Below are 18,876 nucleotides of genomic sequence, written 5' to 3' on the forward strand. Positions count from 1 at the left end.
TATGATTTATATTTTAATCTTGTTTTAATTAATTGCCCAGAGTTTAAAAAATGAAATGAAGCCTGACTGACTGTATAATTTTAATATTTGAAAATGTTTGTACATAAATTAACTTAATACAATACATATTTGTACAAAAGGACTGCTAAAAACTTATCATACAGAAAAAAATAAATAGGTCTTTTAAAAAAGGACAAGACATTTTATAAATACTAATAAATACTTTGCAATGCTTTAATTTACTACGGCAGATACAAAACTCAAGATATCATTAACAGATATATATTTAAAAAGCTACATGAATTTTCTAGCTGATTAAATTAAAATGTAACAGTAGTGGTTTTTACTTTTAAAATGAGGTATTATTACATTGTAAACCAAAACAGAGCATAAATATATGACTTATTAATTAATGGTTATAAATTTCAACTTAATAAGAGACAACAGAAATCCCCAATATTTATGGACTTTGTCACTTAAACTTGGCTTGCTTGTGTACTTACTAAATGTGACATAGCTATCAATACACATACATCATTAGACATGCAGACCAAGCCAACACTATTTCCATGAGTCATCTCTAACAGATAAGAACTTTGTTTACATTTTACCTAAAACACTTAAATCTGGTTTCGTATACATGATTCTTTGTGCTTGTTAGTAGTAACCTACATTAGACATGGTACTTTCTAATTCAAGCAGTGCAAGAGAGAAGCAGTTTTATTTGCATATGAATTAAAAACAATGTATGAACCAAACCCAATGTGCCTTTAGCTTTCTGAGATTTTAAAGAACTATCCGTTTAGTATACTCAAATGGAAAAGTAGTCATTTGTGGTCTCAAGCAGCACAGGGAGGGAAACTAGGTTCTAGCAGGGGTGGGTGGGTTTCAGAACTGTGGGCAAGCTGATGTGTTCCTACACCCTTGAATTCTGCTGGTTGGGTGCAGGAAGCATAGCAACGAGGAGAGGCCTAGCTCTGAGAAGATTCGGGCCAAGGATTAGTTGCACATGGATCATATGCTGGTACTAAATGCTGGTTTCATTCTTATTGCAAATGTTAAAACTTCAGAGTTTTCTGAAGAAAAGTTATCAAAGAATGAGAGAAGTCTTGAGATGGAATGTTTGTAACATGGCAATAAAACTGCTTCATTCGCTATAACTTGAAAAAAAAAACTTGGGACTTAAAAATGCAGTTTTACATGCTACTTTATTAGAAATAGAAGACAAGGGTACTTTTGAATTTACTATATTTAGAATCCAGTGAAAAACAAACATTTTAGCCAAAATGTCAAACTTTTCTTTTATACCAAGCTACATCATTTTGACACAAATGTTTTTATTGTATTTCACTCTTGTCAAATACCTTAACCTACATTTCCCAAAGTTTCCATATAACTGGTGATCAAAAATGTAGGTAAGTTGTTCATCAAAATATATAAAATGGCAGTTTTTTGTGCTTGTAATTAATTAAGTAGCAATGACTAGTTCAGTTTAATTTTCTCTATCTTGATTTTTAAGAAGAAATGACCATTGTAGAAACATTACAGATTACTCAAATATCCCATTTACTGCCAGTGAGCATGCAGACTAACAATACTTAAAAGAATATAACCATGAATCCAATTGGTCTGAAAATACTCTTGTACAATCATCTTTATTGATTTGTAAAAGCTGTATACACATCTAAAACCCTAAATTTACTTTGTAAAAATAAATCTTTAGCAATAAATGGCACTATCAAAATCCCATGATTCTTAGGCTGTTATGTAGTTATTTACATGCTTTTCAGCAACAGTTGAAAAGATCTTATAGGACCCCAAACCAATATATCAAAAGACCCTGTAAACTGCATTTGCAATTACACTGTTGTTTACCTTTGTATGAAAATATGGCTACATGCTTTATGGTAATGTAGCTATCTTCTTTGCTACAGTGTGCTGCCAGCACACATCTGCCACTGGGTTCCATCATGTCATAATGCACTCTTTAGTGCATGTGGCCATCCCAGTGGACACCTGTGACTAACTACATATGGAAAACAACGAAATGCTATAGAAAAGAGCACTGGACCCAGGACTGTTTCTACCATATGCTCGTTTCCTTACACTATTAATAAATTTGTTTTTTTAATCATGCCTTCACTATACATATTTCTTGTATTTGAGTAAAAAAAAAACCCTCATTATTTTAAAAGTGGTGAGCTTTGTGAAAGTGTTTTAAAACAGAAAAATGAAAATGTTAAAGGCACAATAAGAGGGAAGTGAATGCTACATATAAAATACTGTATTTCAAGTCTTCTAGGTTACTCAAGTCCAAAACCTTCTGAATTTGAGATTCCAATTATCAGTTTCTGTTTCAGATCTTTTTTGCTCTTGTATGGGGGAAGGCAGAGTTGATTGAAGCAAGTGTGTGCCACAGGTAACCTAGGGAAAAATAAGTCTTTGAGGAATACTGTCTTAAAACCCATACAAAAAACTGAGACATTAAAAATCACTGCATATATTCAGCTCTATTTTACTGTTATGTGATGACTCAGTTCTTCTCTATTGGACAGATACTCACCGAATACTTATGTATCAAGTGACATTCTAGACAGCAGGAACATGTGTACAGACGAGACAATCTTGCATGCCTGCCTTCATTAAACTCTAATTTGAAAAGCATTTTGTTTGGAGTCAGACAGATTTGAATTTAAATACTTTTCCCCTCACTTACCAACTGTGGGACTTTGTTCGAATTGCTTAATGTCTCCAAATCTGTTTCCTCATAGATATGGTAAACTCTGCACTTACATTAAAAGAATAAGACTGCAAAGTAATAAACACCTAGCAAAATAGTGGACAGCATATTGTTATAGTTCAGTCTTGATTCATCAGAAAGACATGAAAACTATTTTGGGCTTTCTTTCAAAGCTGTTGTTCTCTGCACATGAAGTATTAGGTCCTTGAAATCTCTTGATCAGCTCCTGCAACATTCTACCTGATGACACTGCTATCTTCACTGGAGTTTCTAAAGGTATCCCAGATCCTTCTCATCTGTTTTTACCAACTCCACAGCAGCACAATAGCTTTCACTAAAGTCAGTATGTAAAACTGGAGAATAAGCCAGAGAACACTTTAAAGAACTCTGTCTCGTCAGAACCGATACTGCGAGACCATACAAAAAGACAAACACTAGGTCAGGCATCATTTATGGAGCCCCGGGATTACCATTAGAACTGGAGCATATGTCTGATATGCACTGCTTCACTTAAGCCCCAAAGCAACCTAAAACAGTTGCTATCCCCAGTGTATGGATGAGGAAACCTAGACATGGGAATATACAGATCAAGTATTCAAAGCTACAGAGCTGGAGAGGGGGAAGCTTGACTTTCAAACCCAGTCTAGTGTGACCCCAAAACCAGTGCTGTTCACACTCAACACACATCGTCCTCAACAGTGTGTGTACCTTATGGAAGGGCTGAAAATTCTTAGTCAGAGGGAACGCCGTCACTGTACTGGATGGAAATGTCATGTACCTTTGACAGTCAATTATATTCAATCAAGGTGAGGTTCCTGCTGGGATTCTAGAGTCAGAGCTAAGCCATGTTAGCTCCTAAAATAATCTCTCAAGTAAAAATAATTGGAGACATTTATGTTGTCTTTCTAGTAAAAATAAGCTATTCATATTACCCTTTAAATTGATCATATTTTAGTTGCTATAAATATTCTAAAAAATTTCTGTTGAACAAATAAATCTTCAAATGCAAAAACTTCTCTTGAAGTTTTCTCACTTTAGATCTTTTAATTATGACTCAGACAGAAATTTCTTAATTATATATGTTCATTTGTGTTTTGAAATATAATCATTTGATTTACTTGTGTGTGTGGGGTAGGCTCATGCACACGTGTGGTGGTGCACACACTCACATGCACATTCATATGCACACATGGTGCCCAGGGAGGGTCCTGGGTGTCTTTTCTCTAGAGCACTCTTTGCCTTTATTTCATTGAAACAGGGTCCCCGGCTGAATCTAAAACTTGTCTTTGGTTGGGCTGGCTGTGGGCAAGCCCCAGTGATCCTCATATGTCCCCCGTCTCCCTCCGGGGTTAGAAGCTAATGGCCACACCTGGCTTTTTACTTGGGTGCTGGGAATCTAAACTCAGATGTTTGTGCTTAACCATGGAGCAATATACCTAGCAATATACCTACCAGAGCTAAACGACTGCAATGTAAGGTGAAACATAAAAAAGGAATTTATTGAGAGAATGACGACTTTTTGGTGTCACAGAAGACAACAATATGGTGAATACTCAACTGTCATCAGAGAACCTTCACCCAGTAATTGATGGAACCAGATGCAGAGATCCACAACCAAGCACCAGGCCAAGCTCCGGGAATCCAGTTGAAGAGACGGAGGGGGGACATATGAGCAACAGAGGTCAAGATCTTGATGGAGAAATCTATAGACAGCTGAACCAAGCTCGTGGAAACTCATCAACTCTGGCCTGACAGCTGTGGAGCCTCCAGCGGAATGAACTAGGCCTTCCATATGTGGGAGACAGTTGTGAAGCTTGGGTTATCTGAGGGGCCCCTGGAAGCAGAACCAGGATCTATACCTTGTGCATGAGCTAGCTTGTTGGAGTCCATTCCCTATGGTGGGATGTCATGCTCAACTTTAATGCAGTGGGGAGGGACTTGGCCCCAACTTAATGTGCCAGACTTTGTTGACTCCTCATGAGAGCCTTTACCCATTGGGAGATGAGTGGATGGGGGGGGGAGGCTGGGAGGGAGGTAAGATAGGGCAGGAGGAGGGAGAACTAAGGTTGGAATGTAAAATGAAATTTAAAAAAGGATCTTCATGAGAGGTAGCAAGCACATACCACATGCAAAGGGAACAAATCAAAGGAAAGGAGGAAGGCAGGCCAAGTGTGTCTTAAGGATGATGCAAAACAGTGTGTGGGCGTAAACAGAAACGATGAACTCTAGGAATGGGACTGTTGGGGAAAGCTACTAATTCCCAGTGTGTTAGAGCCAGACCAGTGTCACAGAAAAGAAGTTGCACAGGAACCTGAGCAGGATAGGAGGCCTTAACTTAGCTAGGAATGAGGTGAAAAGTAACAGCACCAGGGTGGTGGCAACTGGGAAAACACAGGGCCAACTCAAGTTCTAAAATGAAAGGACTGAGGTGGGCTTTGAGGAATGTTCAGTGTGTGAGCTGTGTTATAATGAAAGCTGTGTCTATTTGAAGTTCTTTTTGAAGGCACAGAATATTGGAATGGGTAAAGACCAGCGTTAACTACCCATTAACACTACTAGAAAAGTCATGGTCTTTATCACTTCATATAAGCATGAGATTTAAAAGATGGGGAGTACCAGAAGAACTTAAAGTACTAAAACAATAGTTACCTCTGGCCCTTCCAAAAATCTCAACTTCATATATTTCCTAATTATAAAAATCATTTATACAAAAAATGAGGGATAGACAACATGCTACTACTAGGCAGGCAAGGTTCTAGAAGAGACCACAAAGCACTCCTTGACCCAGGCTGTAAGAAGCAGATGGAGGGAATCACCTGCAGTGCTGGGATGTGTCAACCCTGCAGGGGAACTTTCAGCCACAGTCTCTTCCATTTTAAGGTCACACTTGACCCTCACGTATTTTACATGAAAATTACTTCAGACTAAAAGGCTCTTTTGATTCCAAAATTAGTAATAAGCTATACATTAAAAATAAAGTTATAATCCAGAATTTACCAGTTAGTAGATGTTTCGTTCTTTGAAATTTTAAAGTTCAAATCAGCCATCCCTCCCACAGGTACTCTGTCACTTCCTGTAGTAAAATGTAGCAACTTCTTCTGAAGATCAAGAGGAAATCCAAGCACAACATCCCAAAAGTATCTATAGAAGGAAATTTACACAATGATACAATCCTAATTAATTAGTGATACTAATAAAGTAAGCTCTGAGAAACCTTCTCTAACACACAGGTTTGCTAATAGTATAACATTTTATAATATTATTCAACTAGTCTAACAATGGGTAGCATAGAGCTCGGTTTTTGCTCTCTATATAATCTAAGTCTTATTTTTCAACACAGTGCCAGTAAAATTCTATTTATAAATTTAGCATATTTGAAAAAAACTCTATACTTTGATAGAAAGTTACATAACTTTCTCCCAAGGGGATTGCTAAATGCATTCATATTTTAGTACTCGCTTATTTTTAGAAATGAATGAAGACAGGGTGGACTACAGAATATTTAACTTCAGTGGTTGAAGAGTTCTAAGCCACACAAACGAGAAGCCACTTTGGAATCTGTTCTTTGGACACAGCATCTGGAGAGTGAGGAGCTCACCGTATAGTTGGGTCTGTTTTTGCATAGCCATCATACTGAGTACTCCTCTGCAGAGCGTGCATATCCAGCTCAGGACTTCCACAAACCAGAATTTCAACCTCTTCCGGACGAAGCAGCTGTCAATAATCATAAAAGCCATAATTAAAAATGATGGTCTTAAATGAAATTTGAACTATTTTAATTGAAGAATCAAATCATAGAAATCATGACAGTTTTTAGTAAATCAAATGATTTTTGATGAAGAAAATGCTTTTCACTTACGTTTTCCTACTGTAGCAAGTTATTTTGTTTTACGGTTTATATCTTACAAAATGGTAATTAGCAGTTTGTAGAAAACCAAGAACAGAACCCAGCATGAAGCAAACTCATTCTTCTCCACCCTCAGCAGAGAGCACCGGCGTGTACAAGCTGGCTGCCCTGCCAACTCAATGGCACTTGTGCACTGCAGAGCCTGCATTAGTCGGCCTTGTGCCACTCACTAGCTTTCCACCTTTTAGGTGAGCTTGTTCTCACTTAGAGGTTAGATCTGAGAAACCGAGAATACTGTGCCATTTAATTTTTATTTTCCTTTTCTCCCTCCTCCCACTCCCAGAGAGTCATAAAACTTAGTCATAACTCAACAGTACTTTTCAAAGGTACTTCCAGCAAACATGTTACAGAGGTTACTCTAAAACAGTGGTTCTCAGCCTTTCTAATGCTGCGACCCTTAATATAGTTCTTCATGTTGTGGTGACCCTCAATTATAAAATTATTTTCGTTGCTACTCTATAACTGTCATTTTGCTCTTGTTATGACATGCAAACATCTGATATGCAGGATAACTGACATGTGGCCCCTGTGAAAGGATCCCTGGACGTCAACGGCTTTGCAATCCACAGTTTGAGAGCCACTGCCCTAAAACAAGCTGTGGAGTGCTAAGCTACTTGCTCCTGCTCCCTAAGTAAGCTTGATAGTCCACTTCTTTCTTCTTTTAAAAACAACTCAAATGGAAGACTACTCCAATCTCTCATGATAAAACAGAAGGGACATAGTCGAGGCAGGGTGGCATGGGCCTGGATATATGAGGTGAAGAAATCATATGATAGTCAGAATATGGCATTCTAACTCTAGTTAGCACCATGAGTCCACCGTGCTTCTGGAGATGAACTACAGACCCCAGGTTATTGGAACATGCACCTCACTCAGTGAGACGGGTTTTTCCTTGGACTCCCATTCTGGGCTCTGTTCCTGAGTCTTAACATCCACTTACAGCTTTTTTTTTTTTTTTTTTTTTTTTTTTTTTTTTTTTTTTTTTTTTGAGACAGGGTTTCTCTGTGTAGCTTTGGAGCCTATCCTGGCACTCGCTTATCTGGAGACCAGGCTGGCCTCAAACTTACAAAGATTCGCCTGCCTCTGCCTCCCGAGTGCTGGGATTAAAGGCGTGCGCCACCAACGCCTGGCCACTTACAGCTTTTTAAGTCCTAATTTAAGATACAGCAAAAGGAAGAAAGATCTGAAGTCACAGTTTTCTCTCTAGAGGAGAAAGGCTGAAACAGAAGCACTACTGTTATTTCAAACTATTTTTCTACTTTTAAAAGCTCATCTACCAAGGTACTTAAGGAGTTATCTGTTATACCATTACAAAACCTAATTGAAAGCTCAACAATTTAAACTCACCATTAGGGCATTTGAAGCACACACACTATGAAATCCACAGTAAAATGCAGCAAATTGCTTATAGATGGATTTGTTCAAAAGGAAGTCTGTATAGAGCTGTACATATTCTGGAAAGCAATTTCACATCTGTTACATAGTCATAGTAAATGAAAAGTACTAATTCACTGCAATTAAAAGCGGCATCTAACTTACCTCTTCTATTCTGATTGGTAACTGGAATCTTATCACCCCCTGGCTTTAAGTTATAGGACTTAATTATTCCAAATTCTTCTTGAAAAACCTGATGGGCGATACCACGATATGTTTATTGGTACTGTTGATGAACACTGGGCTTCAGTGAGTAGATTTGTAGAACAGTTCTGTCCCTCCCTTTAAACACAAAACTGCCAAAAGCCTAAACTTTTTGTGACATATATATATGAATGAAGAGGTGTCATTCTGAGGTTAAAAAAAAAAAAGCAGGTTCCTGTTAAATACAATTAAATTCTTTAATGAAGCCCACAAAACTTGTATGGCAAGTAAGAGAGGTAGAAAGGACTGTTTTGGTCTGACTCATTAGCTTCTCCTAAACTTCCTGTGTAGGGGTGATGCAGCAGGCCAGCTTTGGTAAAAAGCAAACGGGTCACAGGAATATGCAACAGCTTAGCAGAGTGCCACGCCCTTGATGGATTCATTTCCGCATGCTCATCTGCATGCCTCTGCTCCACTGTTTCTATTACTAGATTTGACCCTTCTCAGACGAACTGAGACAGGGTCTTTCTGTGTAGCTCAGGCTGTCCACAAAAACCCAGTTTTTCCTGAGCACCAGGCCCCCCCGCTGCACTGCTATATGACACTTAAGGTCCTTGTCTTAGATCCTATGTGTTGATTGGTGCTTGTTCATCCAATCGAAAGTGTTTAGTAACAAGTGGCATTTTCATATTATGACATACAGCTGACAAACAGTGTATGCTCTCTTCAGTACCTGGAATGTTGAATAGAAATCTTCTTCAACATTGCCTTCATATGATAAGAGTTCCTTTAATCCATGGGCCAATTCCTGTAAGAAAATGTGTGATCTGTCAACTAGCATTCCTTCAGATTGTAAGGAAACAGACTGTGAGACCCTTACCCGTGAGACTACAGAGTAAACTCATATTTTAAGACAAATAATTGAGATATGATACTTGTTAATGATTTCTACCATCCACGGCTTAGAAAAATTGAAGTTCATGCAGGAGGAAATTGTTTAGTTCAACTAGAGATCTAACCCTATGGCTCATTCTTAAGCAAGCAGGTGTTGAGCTCTACTGTGATTTCCAGTGTAATTCCTGGCTCTCTGCCACATTACTGTTTGTGAATTTTTGGTGCTTTTCACTTATATATATTCCTAAAAGTGTGCTACTATTTTAGGATGCATTGTTTAAACATTAGACATGCACTTCGCATATGTTAAGGGCTTATACATTTTAGGTATCATGTGCTCCTCTCCCAAGAAAAGCCTGAGAGTGCTGGAAGAAATATTTTCTGACAACTTCAATTACTTATGAACAAGAACTTAAAAGCAGAACTGGCTCAATATTTAAGTTTTCAAGCTTCATGGAAAATTACTTTTAATTTATATTAAATTATTTGAAAAGATAAGTAATGTCATAGGTTGCAATAATCTTATATACCTTACATAATAAATTTCTATTCCATTAAAAGCACAGGACTGAGGGCCTTAGATCTGGCAGGACAGTGGTGATTTTGTCATGACTACTGGATTATGTGTATTGCCCATGACCACCAACTGTAAGAAAGACACATTGCAGTGGTAGCATCCACAAAGAGACTGTGAATCTCCATCAGAAATGATGGAAGAGCAGGCCCAGATCCTGACTGACAAAACAATGGCTGCATTTCAACAAGGAATGATACCTCTAGCTCTACCCTTGGCTCCTCCTCCTGCAGGGGAAATGATCCTAATTCTTCCCAGTCTCCTGAGTCCTCCTCATCTGGAATGATGTCCACACCCCACATTAGAGGTCTTTCCATGGTGCCACCAATAGGCCCTTCTCTTGGGATGATGTCTATAGGACCTGCTCTTGGAATGAGGCCACCCATGGGAGGCCATATGCCCATGATTCCCAAATCTCCAATGCTGAGACTGCCTGCTTGCCCCAGGATGGTGCCTACTCATCCTGGCATGACTTGACTGGACAGGTAACAGCAGACAGGCTTGTTATCAGTTCTCTGTTACTTGTTCTGTTTTGCCAGAAGATCATAGTGCTGCATCTGAGTGTTTTCTAGAGGCACTACAAGGGGGACTTCTCCCCATTCCTAGCAAAGAGAATAGTCTTGGATGGGAGAAGTGGGACTAAAAAAAGTAGTTTTCACTTGTACTGTGAAATGTGAAAATAAAATTGTTGAGTTAAAAATTTGTTTTTTGAAAACACGTATTTTTATACAAATCTAGGCTGGTAGAGACTTGATATGCCTATCACCATTAAAATATTTATTTTAAATTATGTGTATTTGTGTAAGTCCTGTATAAGTAAGTGCACATGTGTGCTGGGGTCTGCAGAAGCCATGTGTTAGATCCCTCAGAGCTGGTCTTACAGGCAGTTGTCAACACCCTGATATGGGCACCGGAATGAACCTGCAAGAGTAGTAAGTGCTCTTAACTGGTAAGACATCCAGCCCATCACTTGTTTTTAATTATTAATAAAAAATCCTATTATTCCCATAAGGGCACTAGTGCTCAGAGAAGTTACATTCTCACTCAAATTCACAAAGCCAGTAAATGGCATGGTCTGTATTCAAATCAATGACATCAGACTTAAACAACTATTCTGTAAGAGCTTAAGTACATTGCACAATAGGTGACTATCTCTATAAGCAAGATGGAAAAGAGGTCTAAAAGGAAAGCCCTGTTTTAAAGAACAGCATCAGAAGACTGTACAAAGAGGCATTCATCATTACATGAGTACGTGATGTTAATAACATACTTACAGGCATAATCTGACACAAGTCATCAATGGTAACGCCACAGATGCCTACTGGTGTATTTTGATCACTAGGTACGATGGGAGGGCTCAGTAATTTCTTGTAACAGCAGGGAGGAAAACGAATATCCAAGGTGATGCTGTTATAAACAGCTAGTCCCATGAGCTATGCATACTAAATGTTAAGTATTAACATAAAATCCTTGACAACAAATGAGTTTTGAGTTATGCATCAGTCTACTTCTTACATATTTCCTTCAGACCTAACGCTGACTTTTTAATTAGTCCAACACACCTTTCTTTCTTTAATTTTCCTTTATTTACATACTATAATTCTTGATTAACAAAAAACACAGAAATAAGTTCATTTAATAGGATTTAATGACTTTAGGCATTCCTATAAATTATTTAGTATATAAAAATGCTAAATTTAAGCAAGCACGTTGGTGGTTTTATAAGCAGCACTAAGAGTTTTATTCACTGCAGAATACAGCACTGATTTTTAGAAACTGCCATGTTTAGTTATTTAAAGCTTAAACAAGGCTGTGTTAAAGGATCTGGAATGAATAAACATATGGATGTATAAACACTGTTAATGAGATAATAGTATGAGTAGACTCATTCTAAGTCACCATGTAGGCTAGTATGTAGAAGGAGAACATATTGAACATATGTTCAAATATACTTACATAATCAGGATAGTAGCAATGATAATAATCATAATACAAGACTATTATAATTTATAATTCTCTACTATGACAATAACTTCAAAACATTTTCATTTAAAAATCTAGGTGTTAGATTCCTAAAACCTAAGGAAGTAGGTTAATAGGCTTTGCTACAGAGCCTTCTCACAAACAGAAGTACTTTACTTCATACTAAATCAACCTTTTCTGATTGAAAGAGGGATGGGATAATTTTTCTGTTGGTGTCACTGGAGTGCTCTGTGCTGTGAACACCCTGAAAACGTGCACTGTACTATACTGTCTCTACTCTCAGTTCCTATATCCTTTTTGGTATAGGCAATTCTACTTTTAAAATGTCACTGTATTAATGCTCTTGATATAATCTTTACAATATTTTACCATTATTACTTTGTGTTTTATTGCTCTATTTCTTATAAACACATTACCATATTTACAGACCTTACTACACTTAAAAATAACTGTAATCAAATACTAAATAATTGTGTGACACGTTTATTTTAGACACATTTGCTCAACATGAAATATACACATAAGAACATGTTTACTATGATCTTTTGGGTAGTGACTGAGTAAAACCTACCAACATTGTGAAAGAAGATGACTGCAGTTCACAATGTTATGAATAGCACCATTTCATAAGTGTAATAGCTGACTTTATTGAAAATATTAGGAAGTCAAAATATAACTCTGAGCTATGACATAAGTATTGCATGGCATGATAACCACATGCATTAAGAAATTCTAATAGGTCAAGTTAGTCAAAGGTACCAGAGAAGTGGAAAACACTCCAGTGAGAATTGTAAGTGACAGAAAACAGGAATCCATGCATTGTTCAGCATCCTTGGATATTGTGGAATCTTTTGCTTTGGACCTTAGACAATCTACAAAACACTTCAAATTAACTTGCCGATTTCAATGTATAGTATTGCTTCCTGATACTTTTTGTTTCATTTATTCTTTCAACTTTCATATACATCCTCAGGATTTAATCACAATTAACGCAAAACAGGCCTTAAGTGGGTGGATGCTCAGTATTTCCCAAAAGTCCCAGTGTAGTTGCTGCTTTGTAGTCAGTCCGTAACAACTCAGTCTTCTATTATCCTCCTTATCCTCTCAGCTTAAGTTCCTACCTTTTCCGGGAAGAACATAATACCACATCTTTTCCACCTTAGAATTCCACCACACCTATTTTTATGCTAATCTTGATTTTTAATGAAGTCACAAACCCCTTAGTACTTATTAGTGCCATGCTGCATGGTCTTCTGACTGAGAATAAATGACCCCGCATTGATGGTCATATGTTTGTTTAGATGCTAAACTTCTCAAAGTTGGAATTTTCTCTCTTTTAACCCACACATCTTCAGCACTAGATCATCTATTTCCTCTTCCTTTATTTTCCACATTTACATTTCTTGGAATTTGAAAAGCTAATGTACAAGGCATCATGTCTAATATCTCTATAAATCTATCAATGTAGGAATAAATTACACAACATACCTGAAATAGAGATTGAGGATGGTAAATTGATGCATAAGATTAAAAGGCTGTAAAATAATTATGTATGTTTTAAATACTGCCCATTGCATTTACTTTTCATTTTTTAGGGTTACCTCCTTAATGTCTCAGGAACTCAGGGTACATTAAAAAAAAAACTAGATTTAATTCTTGCAATTTCAATTTAGTAAGCTGAACAAACTGAGCACACACACACACACAAACCCAAGAACAGAAAATAATTTATTACAAATGGAAAATACTGCAGATTTTAAAAAATGTTTTATATTTTTGATAATTTTGATATTTTAGTAATCATTTTGAGATGAGAGAAAAATTTTAAATTCAGCCATTTTCTTTAATGTATTAAGACTATGGTTATGGAGATATGATATTACATATTAGACAGATTAGAGAAAATCTAATTAGTAAATTTGATAATGTTCAATTTTCTAAAATAACATTTTTCTAAAATACAGATTGAAAAAAAAAATCCTTAAAAAAAAATCCCTTAGTCTAGTAGCACCTCCTAGTGGAAAGTTTAAAGGATACAATTCCAACCAATCGGAATTCAGAATAGTTATCACATTTAAAGCTGCTAAACCAATGGCAGTTCGAATCCTTGTGGTATGTAAACATGCCTGCAAAGAGGAAACACAATTTGTCCACAAGACAAAAAGAGATGGTAAAATACATATGATAGCTACCAAAAGTAAATCATTGTAGCAATAGTTCTGTTACAAACCATCTTTCATGCTAAAAATTTCACAGAATACATTTGCAAATCTTAGTAAAATATATATGGAAGGCATTTGATTTTCTTTGATATTTTGAGTTGAGGATAAAAGGCATAACTAATCAGATAACTTCATAAAACTATAGTTTTATAGCTTATGAGCAAAATAAAATTTGAGCATTATCTATATAGACACTTCAATATCTATCTTTGCCAACCCTGTCTCTTATTACCAGAAAGATTTTACCTGTGTACCCATGATATCTATAATATGTATGATATGTGTACCCTATAAAATATAGAAATTCTCCTTTGAAGGAAAACATTCAATAGACACTAATAATTATGTAGTACTTCTTCTATATAAAATAAAATTTGAAGACCTTAAAACAATGAACTTGTGGATTACTATTTCCTTTTGACTGTCTGGTGCTATCTACATGTGTGCATACATGTTTGTATGTGTGTACCTGTGTGCTCACATGTTCATATGTGTGTGGATACCACAGTTTAATGTCAGGGGTCTTCCTCAGGCACATTCTACCTTATTTTTGAAACAGAGTCTCCCACTGATTCTGGAGTCCACCTGTTAGGCTAGACTAGTTGTCTAGCAAGCTGTAGGGACCTACCCATCCGTCTCCTCAGTGCTGGGACTACAGAGGAGTGATGCACGGCAGCCCCTTGCTTCTCACATGGATGGGGGGATCTAAGCCGAGACCCTCTGGCTCACACAACCAGCACTTTACTGACTAACCATCTCCATGGAACACAGACTTGTTTCTTAAAACAACTATTCACTATTTAATGAAAGCAGCGTCACAAACTAGTGTAGAAGAAAACAATACACTTGTTTTTAAATACCGAATGTTCTTTATTTCAATGGCACACTTTTATGCATTTGGTTTATTCAAGAGATGTATGGTTATCTCTGTACAAATTCTTTATTTACAGCTCATGAAAATGTCAGGGCTGCTACTGGAGAAACACTGTTCACAAACATTACAGACTCACCATAATCTGGATGGAAAATCTGTCGAATTAGAAGAAGGAACCATTCTTTGGTCAAGCCACCCATATCCAAACCAGCTTCACCTACAAATGTAACTTTCAACTTCTTCTTCAAGTCTGCTCTTTTCCGGGTTAACTATTTGAAGAAGTTATGTAGTAAGGGAGAATAAAGGACAATGAAAAGGTAATTCATTTATTTTTTTTAATGTTAGGCAAACTTTAGTTATTTTTACTTCCATAAACATTCATCCATCCATCCAAGTTGCCAGACATGATAAGCTAGGTGTTATATATTTGTTTTATAGATTAGAAAAAAGAATTAGAGGTCAGATGCCTTAAAGAAGGTTACAGTCCCCAAGAATTAGAATGCATCCAAAATTTTAATTTAGTAGATGACAATACAAAGTAACTTTTTACATCCCCTTTCTTTTTCAACACTATATTAAGAAAATGACATGGATATAATAGCCATTATCTCATCTTAACTACATGATGGTCTGATTGCAGCATGTATATACAGGAAGCCTTGCAATATACATACATGGGTCAATGTTTGCAAGAATCTAAATAGGCCCGATATACCCACAGGTCAGACCTATAGATTTATAGATGAGCAATCTGAGGTCTGGAGAATTTAAAATGGGAAAGAGAGATGGGTGGGTCTAGAATCCAGGTAGCTACTAAGAAACATGAATTATGCATTTAAGTAGCCTATATCAATGCTTCTAAGGAATTAATCAACTATTAATAAACATTAAAATGAAATATAGCTTACTTATATAAAATTTATATTAACTATATCAGAATTTTTAGAAGCATATATATTGGCAAATAGAAATAATAATTTAATAAAATTTTAGTAATAAGTCACATAGTTGAATTTATTTTAATCAATGCCATTTTGGAATAAATTATACCTCATCAAGTGAGTCGCTAACCAGATGTGTCCGCCTTACTTTCATATTTAGGAATAACATATTCATGTCAGGTCTTTGTCTTCGAGATACTTTATCCACCAGACTTTGCTAATTAAATAAGAAAGCAAACATTTTCACTTTTACTTAAACTATAATTTCACTTAAAACATTTAAAACATATTAATAAAAATAGCTTAATTCTTGTTTATGCTATCTTTCATAAATAATTTCATAAACCAATTACATATATTTTAGCTTGTGAAACATTACTACTTTATTTTGAAACAATAATAGCCAGTGGGTACCAAAATCTTGCTCAACTTTTATAGTGAGGAAGGTGCACTTGACTTTCTACAGGTCTAAAGTTTTCTGTGTAATAGAAGGAGGACATTTAGCCAGGTGGTGGTGTCTTTAATTCCAGAACTCAGGGAGGCAGAGGCAGGCAGATCTCTGTAGGTTTGAGCCAGTCTTGTCTATAAAGTGAGTTCCAGGACAGCCAAAGCTACACAAAGAAACCCTGTATCAAAAAACCCCAATTCAGGTATTTCTAATGATGAACTCAGGCTTAATCTATTTTAGATAGCGAATTTATTTGAAAAGAATAGTCTACTTCTAGAAAGTAAAGAATTAATGTATCTAAGACGTCAGAGACTTTAACAATGCTCAGACCTTTTACTCGATTAGATAGTTCCACTTTGGGGAGTTTTAAAGATTAGAAAAATACTTTAGCAGTGGATCTCTGCATCTACTTCCATCGGTTACTGGATAAAGGTTCTATGATGGCAATTAAGGTAGTCATCAATCTGATTAACTCCTGGAGTCCAGTTGTAGAGAAGGAGGAACAATAATTTGAGCAAAGGGGTCAAGACCATGATGGGGACACCCTCAGAATCAGCTGACTTGGGCAACTGGGAGCTCACAGACCCCAGTCTGACAGCTGGGGAACCTGTACAGGATCGAACTAGACCCCCCTGAATGTGGAAGACAGTTGTGGGGCTTGGGCAATTTATGGGCCCATAAGCAGTGGTACCTGTATTTATCCCTAGTGCACGAACTGGCTTCTTGGAGCCCATTCCCTATGCTGGGATACCTTGCTCAGCCTAGATACGGGGGTGGTGGGGGGAACCTTGGTCCTGCCTCAAATGATGTGGCAGACTTTGATGTTTCCCCATGGGAGGTCTTACCCTCTCTGGGGGGTGGATGGAGGGTGGGGTGGAAGAAGGTAGGGAGAGTAGGAGGAGGGAACTGGGATTGGTATGTAAAAAAATTAAAAAGAAAAATATTTTATTTCAAAAGATACTCATAAAAATACTAACCATACAAGCAAAGCTTTAGAATTATTCTAAGTAGATCTAGTTAATGGCATATAATGCAGCTACTAAAAATGAGTAGGAAAACTATGTAAACAGTTCAAACAAGGATCAAAATGATGTATATAACAATGCCTTATCTCTGTTGACTTTAAAGACTACCAAAAGAAAATTTACCAAAATGTTAACAATAGACATACTGGGTGATACAGATATGAAAGATTTGAAAAATGAATTTTTCATATTTCTTCAAAATATAAGCACTGAGTATATAAAAACCAACATATCAAAATGTATAAGAAATATATAAATGTCATTTATTATACAAAATCAAAATGCTTGTATAGTTACTTATTTAGATAATGATTACTGAACTATTTTACTGTCTTTGGTGACAATGAGGATGAATTCTGTGCAGATAAGGATGAATATTTCAGACATTTGAAGTATAGTAATTGCAGGTCCCAAATCTATAGAATTTGAGACTTCCTCCAGGCCTCCAATCTCCAGTGTTAAACTCAGTAGTTTTTTGCTTTTCTGGGCCTGTATTATCAAGGAAGTCTGTGTTCCTGGACAGTGTCTATGTAACAGATCTTTTGTCTTTCCCTTCTCTTCCTATCTTCTCTTCCTGTCTTTGCCCCTAAGTAGCTATCTCATGTCAACATTTACCCTGATGCTAATGGAGACAAGCTTAGCAGTTCTTTCCACTGGAAATGTATATTTGCCATAAAAACGCTCCAAGTGAAAGAGGTCAAGGAAGGTAGAATTTTTAGCAATCTTACAGAACTTATTTATTTTTGCAATTGCAGACTATAGCATAAGCTGTGTCAAAAGAGTCACCAGTCATTAATTCAAGTGGCATGACAGGAACAACCTGTGAGAGCTAACAATGCCTCTTGATTCTTTACTCTCTACTCCCTTCCCACCATGTTCTATGAAAACGTGTCTGCTGTTGTCCTTTCCAGTAGAAGGAATGCAGCACAGAAAGAAAGACATCTGATCCCTTAAGCGTGACTGGCAGGGAATTGCTAGAGAAATCTGGATGAACTAGCCATATCTATTTTACTTAAACTATAACAAATCACATAGCCAAAGTGGGAAAAATAAAAGACAAGTGACACAGAAATAATGCAATTAAGCCAAAATGTTCAGATGACTAGCCATACAGATTAACCCTTGAGCCAGTATCTGGTATTGAATACATCCAATTAAACTCAGTCTTCAGGGGCAGCATGGCTTTGGAATTCTCTTTGGAGCCATAGGCAATACAATTTCTTCTAATGTTCTCATACTCAATGCAAGCTGATTTTTGGAGCTTATCAGGCACTAAAACCTTTGTCCTTGTCTGTAACAGAAAAAATATCTTGGAACTAAACTGCTGAATAAACTATTCTTATTTTTAAATTTTGAATATCATAATTTATACTTTGTTTTTATGTTCTTGAACAAGACATGGAAATAATTTCTGTTTACTATGTTTCTTTCTACTTTAAGAAGATACAGCCAAGCTTCTCTTTCATTTTAAAAAGTGTATATAATCTTGTTACACAGTAGGAGCCTGAGATACACAAGTGTGTACATGAGCAGTCTGGCTCTTACTTCCTGTGCTATACTGAACACACTGGTAGGCAGTACTGAGGCCCAGGGGTAAACTTCATTTTGCTCTACAATTTTCCAAAAGTCTGTCCTACTTTCTGTGGGTTTCCCATGCACTGAGAAACAATTAAAATATTTCACTTTCCTT

The 18,876-nt window shown here is 36.6% G+C and overlaps 1 protein-coding gene across 4 annotated transcripts in view; it reads right to left on the reverse strand.

The window, feature by feature from the left end:
* Positions 1-220: 220 nt before the first annotated feature.
* The window catches only part of Hectd2 (HECT domain E3 ubiquitin protein ligase 2), an 80,499-nt gene continuing 61,843 nt past the window's right edge, over positions 221-18,876 (reverse strand). For 2 of the 4 annotated variants that reach the window (XM_027406341.2, XM_035441874.1), the window contains 10 exons: positions 15,823-15,930; positions 14,909-15,041; positions 13,714-13,802; positions 10,968-11,126; positions 8,959-9,033; positions 8,187-8,274; positions 7,995-8,101; positions 6,339-6,454; positions 5,738-5,881; positions 221-2,424 (listed from right to left, as the gene is read on the reverse strand). In XM_027406341.2, the coding sequence (XP_027262142.2) occupies positions 2,304-2,424; positions 5,738-5,881; positions 6,339-6,454; positions 7,995-8,101; positions 8,187-8,274; positions 8,959-9,033; positions 10,968-11,126; positions 13,714-13,802; positions 14,909-15,041; positions 15,823-15,930 (1,140 nt within the window). In that variant the 3' untranslated portion in view covers positions 221-2,303. Of the gene's footprint in view, positions 2,425-5,737; positions 5,882-6,338; positions 6,455-7,994; positions 8,102-8,186; positions 8,275-8,958; positions 9,034-10,967; positions 11,136-13,713; positions 13,803-14,908; positions 15,042-15,822; positions 15,931-18,876 lie in introns of those variants that run through there. The other 2 variants (XM_035441875.1, XR_004768995.1) reach the window with 2 other exon arrangements.

This window comes from Cricetulus griseus, chromosome 3 (assembly GCF_003668045.3).
Source record: "Cricetulus griseus strain 17A/GY chromosome 3, alternate assembly CriGri-PICRH-1.0, whole genome shotgun sequence".
Taxonomy (NCBI): Eukaryota; Metazoa; Chordata; class Mammalia; order Rodentia; family Cricetidae; genus Cricetulus; species Cricetulus griseus.